The sequence below is a fragment of the Sus scrofa genome, chromosome 8 (assembly GCF_000003025.6).
Source record: "Sus scrofa isolate TJ Tabasco breed Duroc chromosome 8, Sscrofa11.1, whole genome shotgun sequence".
NCBI classification, from domain to species: domain Eukaryota; kingdom Metazoa; phylum Chordata; class Mammalia; order Artiodactyla; family Suidae; genus Sus; species Sus scrofa.
The window spans coordinates 68,071,904-68,084,059 of record NC_010450.4 but is presented as its reverse complement, the minus strand read 5'-3'; the positions used below and the strand labels follow the sequence as shown (position 1 = coordinate 68,084,059).

The 12,156-nt window shown below is 38.4% G+C and overlaps 1 protein-coding gene across 10 annotated transcripts in view; it reads right to left on the bottom strand.

The window, feature by feature from the left end:
* The window catches only part of SLC4A4 (solute carrier family 4, sodium bicarbonate cotransporter, member 4), a 408,259-nt gene that overhangs the window by 93,154 nt on the left and 302,949 nt on the right, over window positions 1-12,156 (bottom strand). For all 10 annotated transcript variants that reach the window (XM_021100503.1, XM_021100500.1, XM_021100504.1 and 7 more), the window contains 1 exon segment: window positions 9,964-10,138. In XM_021100503.1, the coding sequence (XP_020956162.1) occupies window positions 9,964-10,138 (175 nt within the window).

Here is a 12,156-nt window from a genome sequence, read left to right as displayed (position 1 = left end):
TAAGAATTGGTGGTTACACAGACTATTCATCTACACTAGGGAAGAAGACTGGATATACAGCCCTCATTTTTTATTTCACCTGTGTAGCTACAGACCATAAATCAGTGATATCTGTCTTGACAGATCACAGCTGCCAAATTCTTACTGTGCCATCCAATCTGCCTAAAAGTGCTTTGTCGTCATAAACAGGACTTCTGTTTACACTGTCCAGCAGGAACAGAAAAAAAGAGGGAAGACATGAAAGACAAATTATCTCTCTGCTTGAAGAAAAGTATGAGCCAAAATCTTTACCAAAGAGCTTCAATTCCAAGTCCAATAGAATGGATGAGCAAGAAAGGGAGGCTTTACAGTATTGTTTTGTTTGAAGAGCTGTGATTATGTATCTAGATCATCTGAATTGGCCAAACATCAAATACCAGTATAACCTTACACAAAAATCAATTCCAGATGGATGAAAAATGTAAATGAAAACATAAAAGAATTAAGATATGTGGGTAAATATTTTTCAAATCTTGGGGTAGGGAAATGTCTCTAAATACATCACGAATATAAGAAAGCACACAAGACTGAAGATTTTGACTACCCAAGAATTGAAATCTTTATAGCAAAAGAAATCATAAATAAGTTTAGACGACATGTGGCAGAGTGAGGAAAAATATATTTGTGATATTTCTGGACAAGCAAAGGGAAAATATCATTATACAAAGAGTTCTTACAAGTCAATGAGGAAAAAAGAAAAAAGAATGCCCCAAAGGAAAGTATTCCAAGAGCATAAATATAAAGGAACATAGGTAAGAAATAAAAATATGGAAGGCTATTAACTCTCTCTAAAAATCAAAGAAATTTAAATTGAGTAAGAATGAGCCATCATCTTTTCAACCCACAGAATTACAAAAATGAGAATATGAGACAAATCCTCTTTTTATAAGAGTATGGGCAAGCTGGCACTCTTGTCTTTAACTGATAGAAGTATAAATTGGTATAATCTTTGTGGAGTACAATCTGAAATAAATATCAAAAATAAAATAAGTATATCCTTCAATTGCATTCTGCTAGGAATTTACTCTAAGGAGGTAAATACAAAGAATAAAAATGTAGTTAAGCACCAAGTTTGTTCAAAAATGAAAAAAAAGATTGAAAAAAACCCAGAAGTCTAATAAAAGAGAATTTATTAAGTAAATCATAGCACATGTGTATAAATAGATGTGGTCATTAAAAATGGTGTTCAAGACCTGTACTAAAGTGGAAAGACTTCCATGAAATGCTACTCATGTATATGATGATGTATAGGATCTCATTTACATAAAATCCTATGCAGTGATCTGTTTACACATGCATTGCAAGGCATACGTAAAGATATTCATGAAAATCTTAATAATGGTTATATCTGGATGACGGACTTAAGGTCAAAATTATCTTCTTTGTAGTGTTTCTGTTTTGTTTGAATTTTCTACAATGCATAATTCTAGCTTATTAAAAATAAAGCTCTTTTAAAATAATTTTGAGGAGTTACCGTCATGGCTCCATGGTTAACGAACCCTACTAGTATCCATGAGGACACAGGTTCAATCTCTGACCTTGATCGGTGGGTTAAGGATCTGGTGTTGCTGTGAGCTGTGGTGTAGGTCGCAGACATGGCTGGGATCCTGAGTTGCTGTGGCTGTGGCATAGGCCAGCAGCTGTAGCTCCGATTCAACCCCTAGCCTGGGAACCTCCATATGCTGCAGGTGCAGCCCTAAGAAGACCAATAATAATAATAATAACAATAAAATAAAAAATAAAATAATTTCAAGCTAAACACAAAATAATTTTAGGCTTTAGTATGGTCTGGGATCTCCACCACTGCCCAAATGACTATCATTTTCTGTCATTTCTTTCAAATTAAAAAAAAAAGTAAACTTTTGGTAAGTGAAATTTGGTAAAAAAAAAAAAAATTAAAAGACTTAACTTCAATCAAAGAGTCAAAACTCATACATAAAGAAGGAAAAGGAATAACCAGTATACGTTGGAAGCAAATAAGTGATTGCAGCACCCTTACTTTGTCATAGAATAGATATTTATTTTTTCCTACCGAAACAGCCTAACTGGATCATTCTAACAGACTGTCCCTACCTAACTTTTTGAAACTAGAATATTTTCTGGTGCAAATTAGCATGATACCTTCTATTTTCACTTCAAGGAAGAAATGCGCTTTGGTGCCAAAGGAAGATGAAATGATCATACAGTCCTCATGTAGTAAAGCAATTATCAGTTGCTTTAATCCTGCTGTTATAAGTAGTACATGATGAACTTCATAAAAGAAGTTTCTATCTTATCGAGGAATATCATATGTGAATTAAAAGATGATGCATTTTCAACTTACGCAGCTTGATTAAATATTCTCAGCACAGCAGTATGTTAAAATAAAGCCTCAGATTTATATTTACAAATGTTCCTTATTATGAAACAAGTTCCCTTAAAATGTGCTCCGTTAGGCTCCATAAATATCGCAAAATTCACAGATTTCTAAAAATCTTACTGTATTCTTTTGCTAAAAGGCTTGTGAAAATCGGATTATATTTACTTCTGAAAAAAAAACTCAAATGACTTTCTTCACTCAGTCTTCACTGTAGACTGGGCTCAGTCATTCACAATCAACAATGTCAATTTAAAGCACTTTTCTGTGTTCCATGGTCCACAAACCTAAGAACAGCTTTTAAATAACACAAAAACATGTCACAAAGTATCAAAATAAAGTATTCCTTATATCAGTATCTTACTCATAGACTAACCTATCCATAACCATAAACATATAATTTTTTTTTTCTTTTTCGGCCACACCTGAGGCATATGGAAGTTCCCTGGCCAGGGATCAATCCAAGCCACAGCTGCAGCCTATACCATCCATAGCTGTGGCAATGGCCAGATCCTTAACCCACTGTAACAGGCTGGGGATCGAACTGGTGCTGTCGGAAAGAAGCCAGATTCTTAACCCACTGTGCCACATCGGGAACTTCCATATTCGTATTTTTTAAATTGACATTTAACAATTTACTAAAAGCATCTAAATGAATACAACAGCATACTTACTTGGCAACTGAGAACATAAATACAATGCAATGAGTTTGCACATGTGGTCAGAGAGCATTTACTTGTGGAAAGGACGTGGTTTTAGAATGGTAAAGCTAAAAGCCCTTGTTTACTGGATGGTATGGCAAGAACAGAGCATCATTACAGGGGAACTTACTGAAAAGAACAGTAAGAGTATTGCACAATTCTTGGACCTCAGAAAGCCTATGCTCTAGTCCTTTTTGTTTAAGAACAGGGAAACAGACATAAGTCAGGGCTAGATCCTAGTTGGACATAAGGTCAAGGCATGGCAAAACAGTTCAGTTACTCCTAGAAGTCCAGACTAAACTTTAATTGCCCATGCTTCACAAGGAATCCATGAACATCCACTCTGGAAGCCTCAGAGTCCTCTCAGAGGAGCATCATAGTCTAAATGCATGTGGCAAGCTGGGGAATTCATACAGTTATCTATCTACTGGTGCGATTGTAATTTAACTATATTTGGAGCCATTGTAACTTCAACAGTTCCATGGGAAATGATCCATATGGCTCCCAAGATCTGCTTCTAAAGAGATGTGTGTGTGTGTGTGTGTGTATGAACACATATATAATGTCTGATACATATATCATTATATATGCATGATCGTTAAATATATACAACTCAGTATATGTGTGAATACTAATTATATGTTCTATATATACATACATATAATATGTATATTTCTGCTCTGAAATGAATGCTTAAATGTAAATTCCTATTTTTATGCAGACAAGACCTCCTGAACAGAAGTTGGCAGAAGAGTTTGCTTAGACGACACCATTGCGGTGACTCACTTGTGTTTTCACAACATGCTTTCTACCCAGCACCCATGTCTATTTGTAGCCTCACAATAAAGGCCCTATGTGAACCATCTCTGAGCTGCCTGCCTTTAAAAGCAAGGACACTGTTCTCAGTTGACTCATTTGAGCTGCCTGTGCTTTTTCCAATAACCCACTGCCACATTTATGAAGGCATGTGATATAATTGAGGATTATTTCAGGCTGTGCCAATGCTTTTCTGCTTAGTCTTTATCTAGTGTTTGGAAAGTCAAAAAGAAGCTAGAGGACTTCACCCTCCTAAATAAACCCAATACAAACCACTATTGCTATCTCTTGGGGGCATTAAAAAAGGTTGCTTTATCAACACTCTAGACTGCAAATACCCACAGGATAGGCATTTTTACCTATTTTGGTCATATTATCTGTATTCCTAGCACTTGGATAGTGTCTGGCACACAGTATGAACATTTTTCAAAGGAATGGATCAACCTTTGCCTTAGACCTATGAAATAACCTGGGTCTCAGCACAAGATCCACAAAATATTTTATTGTTCTGATGCCAAGTTAAGATATCTACTGCCAAAGCATCAAAACCTCTGTATGTTATACAGATGGACAACAGGCACATGAAAAGATGTTCAACATGGCTATTAGAGAAATGCAAATCAAAACCACTATGATACTGCCACTATGAAAAACAGTATGAAGGCTCCTCAGAAAACTAAAAATAGAACTACCACATGATCCAGCAATGCCACACCTAGGTACATATCCAGAAAAACTATAATTCAAAAAGATACATGCACCTCTATGTTTACAGCTGCATGATTCACAATAGCCAAGACAGGGAAACAACCTAAATGTCCATTAAAAGATGACAGGATTAAGATGTGGTACATATATGCAATGGAATACTACTCAACCTTAAAAAAACAAAATAATGTCATTTGCAGCAACATGGATGTAACTAAAGAATATCATACTAAGTGAAGTCAGTCAAAAAGAGAAAGACAAATACCATGTAATATCACTTACATTCAGAATCTAAAGTATGGCACAGATGGACCTATCTACAAAACAGAAACAGACTCACAGATGTAGAGAATAGATCTGTGGTTGCCAAGGTGGAGGGGGGACTGAGTGGGATGGACTGGGAGTTTGGGGTTAGTAGATGCTAACTATTACATTCAGAATGAATAAACAAAAAGGTCCTACTATATAGCACAGGGAACTACATCCAATCTTCTGGAATACATCGTGATGGGAAAGAATATTTTAAAAAAAGAATATGTATATGTACACATACACACACATATACATATATAAACTGAGTCATTTTGCTACATAGCAAAAATTGGCACAATATTGTAAATCAACTATACTTTAATAAAAAATGTTTAAAAAATAAATTATCTAGAAAAATAACAAAAAACATGACCAGGTACCGCCTCACACCAGTCAGAATGATGATCATTAAAAAGTCTATAAATAACAAGTGCTAGAGACGGTGTGGAGAAAAGGAAACACTTCTACACTATTGATGGGAATGTAATTTTGTGCAGCCACTGTGGAAGACAGTGTGGAGGTTCCCCAAAAAACTAAAAATAGAGTTGTCATATGATCCAGCAATCCCACTCCCAGGTATATATCCAGAGAAAATTGATTTGAAAAGGTACATGCACCCTAATACTCAAAGCAGCACTATTTATAATAGCCAAGACATGGAAGTAACTTAAATGTCCATCAATAGATGACTGGATTAAAAAAGATGTATATAATGGATTAAAAATGTATATATATATATACAATGAAGTACTACTCAGCTATAATAAATAACAAAATAATGCCATTTGCAGCAACATGGATGGATCTAGAGATTATCATACTAAGTGAAGTAAAACCAAGAAAGATAAATTTCATATGGTATCACTTATACATGGAAGCTAAAAAATGATATAAAGTAACTTATTTATGAAGCAGAAATAGACTCACAAACATAGGAAACAAATTTATGGTGATTAAAGGGGAAAGAAGATGGGGGAGGGATAAACTAGAAGTTTTGCATTAGTGGATACAAACTACTATACATAAACCAGATAAATAACAAGGTCTTACTGTATAGCACAGGGAATTAGATTCAATATCCTGTAATAAATCATAATGGAAAAGAATATAAAAAAGATTATGTATATATATACATATACATATGCGTATAATTAAATCACTTTGCTGCACACCAGAAAATAACACTGCAAATCAACTATACTTCAATTTAAAAAAACAACCCTCTTCACCCTCTGTATGTTAAAGTATATATACCCTTTCAGTCTTGACACATCCTTCAACATATTAAATAACCTTACTTCCTGATCTTCAAAACAGATAAAACCAATAGATCTACCAAAGTCATCTACCATTGTAAGAAAACCTAATACAATGACCACGTGTGCAATTTTTCCATGTTTAAATACAAGGACTTACAAAATTACCATGTAACTACTGAGTCAGATATGCATGTGCACATACTAGTCAATTTATGTTTATACAAATTATTTTAGATTCATAAACTCAGTGCTTAGATCTATGAACCCATTTACTAATAGCATTGTTCCACCTCAAAGAAACTGACAATATTCAGGGAGTTTCCATTGTGGCTCAGTGGTTAACGAACCTGACTAGCATCCATGAGGTCATGGGTTCGATCCCTGGCCTCGCTCAGTGGGTTAAGGATCTGGCGTCGCCATGAGCTGTGGTGTAAGTCGCAGATGCGGCTCAGATCTGGCATTGCTGTGGCTGTGGCATAGACCAGCGGCTACAGCTCTGATTGGACCCCTCACCTGGGAACCTCCATGTGCTGTGGGTGAGACCCTAAACAGACAGACAAAAAAAAAAAAAAACACCTGATAATATTCAGTGTAGCAAATATCTATTCAGCAAGCATTAGTTTTTATATCTGTTTTTCCAGGTGTCTGCCACCACTGAGAGTACCAAATTGTAGTATTTCACCAATATATTTCTTAAAGGAAAAAATCTTCAGAAATGAGGAAAACAGGTCCCTCAATATTCTCATTCAGAGAAACTTTTAAAATACACTTTCAGTAGAATTATCAATGGAAGAAAACAAAATCCATTAAGAAGATGATCGTACAGTAGTTCTATGTACAGTTTTCTAAGGTACCTCCATACTGTTCTCCATAGCGGTTGTACCAACTTACATTCCCACCAACAGTTCTTTTCTCCACACCCCCTCTAGTAGAAGAAAAAAATTGTATTGGGGAAATAATTTAAAAAAAGAAAGAAAGAAAAGAAAATGGTCAGAGTTCCTGTCGTGGTGCAGCAAAAACAAATCCAACTAGGAATCACAAGGTTGTAGGTTCAAACCCTGGCCTTGATCAGTGGGTTAAGGATCCTGCGTTGCCGTGAGCTATGGTGTAGCTTGCAGATGCGGCTCGGATCTGGCGTTTCTGTGGCTGTGGTGTAGGCCAGCAGCTGTAGCTCCAATTAGACCCCTAGCCCGGGAACCTCCATATGCCTCATGTGCGGTCCTAAAGAGCAAAAAAGAAAAGAAAAGAAAAGAAAAGATCAAACTATGTTGAGCAAACTATCCTCACAGGTTTGAATTAGATACTTTGAATTAAGTCAACTCCCAGGAGTAATACCCAACAAACGGTCATTTTCGTGGACATCCTGATGCACTGAAAGCATTTATGTCTCTCCACTTATATCTTTAGAACCCAGAAAACGGCTTACTCCACCAGCAAGGCCTTTCCCACGACCTTTTTCCCAGAGGAAATGCCCATGGTAACTATAGATGTTACACAACAGAATCCTTTACCTTAAAGAGCTGGCCCATATGGAAATTAATTCACCAGGAGGGATCCACAATAGACTTTAACAGATTTCCTCCTCATCTCAGATGCAGTGTTTTAAAGCTAAGTCTTATGAAGTTGAAAAGGAGTTTAATTCCGTTTAAAAAGACAATAAACTAACACATAAGATGAGCCATAATGTCTCCATCTCAATGAGAACATCTTTGGAAAAAAGTGTTAAATCTTCACAAGAAAGTCTCTATATTCTGAAAGACAGAAGGAGGGCTTGTTCTTGCCACCCTCTCAAAATCACAGCTTTTCCTTGATTTTCTTAACATGTGGCCGCCTGAATTATCTTCTCCACGCTGGCCTCAGGCTGCTTCCCCAGTGCTTTCTTTTCCACTTGCTCTCTTGAAGGATGTGCTTTAGTTATCAACATGCTCTCATTTACTGCTGTGGCTTAGATCACAACTGCGACTCAGATCTGATCCCTGGCCCGGGAATTCCATATGCCACAGGCCACGGGGTGGCCAAAAAAAAAAAAAAAAAAAAAAATGCTCTCACCTAAAAGAAGCATAGCTGCCCAATCTGAATACAGAGCAGATTTTATACAAATACCATTGACATCACTGTTACAATGTAATTTATTCATTCTTGTCTTATGAATGAAGGGAAAACACCCTCTGTGTCTATTTCATCTCTGTGTCCTACCATGCTTGGTTTCTATTCCCCATGCCTGGGAACATATGGATCTGTGAATTTCGCATTTTTAAAACAGTTGACAATCTTTCAGGCTCACTAGATTTCACCCAAGAATTTGAATTTTCAACCTCTCTTTGAAAATCAGAAAATGAAGGGATACTGAGTGCCCATTCACAGGAGCACAAGCAAAGCCGAGGGACCACCTCCCCCTTCCAATGAAGCAGGAGTCCTCAGCTATGATGAAGTCCAAGTCAGTCCTGTGGAAAAGTCAGGTGGCGAGCCCTCAGTCCCCAGCTGTTCCAGACACCCCAGCCTAGCCCCAGACACGTGAGGAAAGACACCCTCAGGCAACTCCAACTTCAGCATCATCTCACCACAGGTCTGCAAGGACCAAAGAGAACCACCCAGCTGAGGCCATCAACCATCAAAACTATGAGAGAGGACAAAAAAAAAAAAAAAAAGAAAAGAAAAAAATGAATGTTTGAAGCCTCAGATTTGGGGGTAACCTGCCATGCAACAAGAGATGAAGGCTGAAAGATAAAAGTGCTCTTAACAAACAAAATACAATTGTGTAAAGGGATTTCTCCCTTTTGGCTGAGGTCAACATAGATGTCATAAAGTGTTTCCATCTTATTTTTATGTTTAAGCAGAAATTGAAAACATGAATATGCCCAGGGGAGAAAACAGAAGTAGAAGAAAAACAATCCTTTGGAATCAGCTGCACTCTAAAAAATAAATTAGCTGGTTAGTAGCACTTACGAATGTCACACAGGTTAAACAGTAATAAGCAGTAACATAAAAGGACAGAGTTTGACAAGAGTTTGAATCTGGTTCTTTTCAGCTTCCCTCACTAGTCTATATTCAGCACTTAGCACAATGCCTCTTTCTCCTTAATGGCTAGATCAACTAAAAGTAGTTTTGTGCATATTTTTCTGATTATGGGAACTTAAAATATCTTTTCTATCACTAAAATCTCATCTATTATGGATACAAAGGGAAGGTGAACATCACCTGCAAAGTTACCAACAAATTGTGCTTCATACAAAACAAGTGAAGTCCAGAGTCTTCAGGGCTTAATAAGAAGCAGGTTCAGGGACAGGAAAACCAACTCCTAGCTTTTATTCCTTAAAGCTGAGTTTTACCGGTAGAGACACAAATCCAATCTTGAGCCAGTCACTCCGTCGTTTGCTCACACGTAAAAGAAAGCTAAGCGGCCATGGCCCCAAGAGTGTGATCATCAGGTTTAACAGTAAGGTAATAAAAGGTAATAAAAGATCTAAACATTGTAACTGGCACAAAATGAAAGCAGCTGATGTGTTTTTGCCCAAATAGAACTGTATATCCTCATTTCCTTCCCTTCTTTTCCCCACTTGTGATTCAAGCCAGATTTCATCGAGCTATTTTTGTGATTACTAAAATGCTGGAAATACAGCAGCAGGCCAGAAGCAAAGTAAAATGCAGCATCGAGCGAAAAGAAAGAAAATCACGCTGAGTAACTGAAAGGCCATCTGCTTGGAGCTGAGCTGTAGGGGTGAGGAAGGCAATCTGGGCTGTGCTATTTGTGTCTCCCCCAAACCAAACCCACCTGCATGTTGTCAGTGGCATCCCCAAGCAGTCCTCCAAAAGTGATGGCATTAGTTACAGTTGCCAGATAAATGAAGAGAATTGCTGAAAGCGCCTGGATATTTAAAGCATCATAAAAATCACTGGCAAAAAATGGTGCTTTCCTCTTTATGTCCTTAATGAGTCCACCACAGAACCTGGGTAGGGAGAAAGCAAACCAAACATGTCACAAAAAATAAATTACCATCAAATTAACCAAGAGATAACTTACTAAAGCACAAAGAATTTGTATTTAAAGGGTCTGAATCAACAAGATACCATTTAATCACTTAGGATAAAACCAGAAAACTGTGAAGGGATAAATCTTCTGTCTCTTTTTCGGTCCCAAAAGTAGGCGTCACATTCCCTAGAGACTACACAGTTGGTCTTTAGGTGAGAATGAATTGCACGGATGAATTAAATTTTTCACTGTCTGAAAAAACCATCCAAACACATGAGCAGATCATATAAGTGCCCTTTATAATCGTGCCATAGCTTCCTTTCCAACCTCATTCATTCATTCACTTGCTCATTCATTCCACAAATGTTTATTGGGCATCTGTGATATTCACTCCCAGCACTCTTCCTGGTGCTGGAAGTAATAGCAATGACCCACACAGGAAAAAACATGCCCGGTGTCATGAGTTACTTTCGGGGAGTGGGAAGGATAAAATAAGCAAAATGCATGGTGCTAAAACGCAAAAAAAAAAAAAAAAAAAAAAAAAAATGAGGTGGAGAAGTTGGGTTATGAAGTACTAGAGTTGCTGTGGTTGAAATTTAGTGGCAAGAACTGGCCTCCCAAGCAGGTGACTTCAAGGTGAGGATTGGAAGGAGCTGAGGGAGGAAGCCAGCAGGTGTGTGGTGGAAAAGCATGGCAAGCTGAGGCCCATTACATCTGGTCAGCTGACTCATTGGTCAACTCATCCTCGCAGTCAACACCCGCCGCCTTCCCCGTGCCGTGGTTTCTGCCTACGACGCCCTCCCTCAGAGCTCAACAGCCCTCTGATGTCTTGACCCCCCAGTCATGTTCAGACTTCCACGAGGGGCTGTCACCCTTCTCAGGGCTGTCTGTCTATCTTAGCTGCACTCAGCGCCCAGCTGCAGCTTGCTCTGATGCACAGGGCCGTGCGTACATGGTACTCAGCACCCTGCAGATACTCACTGCATTTAAGAAAGGTGAGATACGGAAACAGTGAAATTCCAGTCTGATTAAATAAAGTTACAGCCCCCAAATTATATCTGTAGAAAAGGATATTCCTAATGGAAATAATTTGTAAAGAACTATTCAGAAAAAAAAAAATTGAGGCAAGAGAAGGTTCTCTGTCCTCTATTTTTTAGCAGGGAAAAGGTGAGAAACAGCATCCTCGAGAGAGAGATCCAACTGGGTCATCGGGGGAAGAAAATTACTTAATTTCACTCAGATTCAACTGTATATTAAAATGACACATTTTGTGCTTTCCAAAAGCCTGCAGTGTTTCTTTAAAAGTATCTTGGCGTTCCTGTCGTGGTTCAGTGGTTAATGAATCCGACTAGGAACCATGAGGTCTCGGGTTTGATCCCTGGCCTCACTCAGTGGGTTAAGGATCCAGCGTTGCCGGGAGCTGTGGTGTAGGTCGCAAACTCGGCTCGGATCCTGTGTTGCTGTGGCTCTGGCGTAGGCTGGTGGCTACAGCTCCAATTCAATCCCTAGCTTGGGAACCTCCATACGCCATGGGTGCAGCCCTAGAAAAGGTGAAAAGACAAAAAAATTAAAAAAAAATAAACATAAAAGCCGTATCTCTATAAAATGAGGATCCTATTTACAAGTGTAGTTAACCCAAAATTAAACGGAGACCCTAACAGTGAAGGTATAATTCTAATGAAGAGATTTAGCCAAAGTGATCTGGATACTGGAATTCCCAGCTGCGGGCCCAAGTGAGGGTGACCTGGGAGTTACTCCTTCCTACAACCTGATGCCCACTTCCAGGTAAACGTTCTGGGAAGAAGTGAAATCACAGAAGCCAACTCCCTTTTTCTCCAACACCAATTACTCACGCCACCCCAGTCACACCGACCTCGAGGCCACCCAGCACAAAGCAGGCACTCTTCTGACCCTCTCCCGGCCCCACCACTACAGGGTCTGGCTCCCACCTTCCTCAGGCTCTTCCTCAAATGTTCCAACTCTTCTAAGGCCATC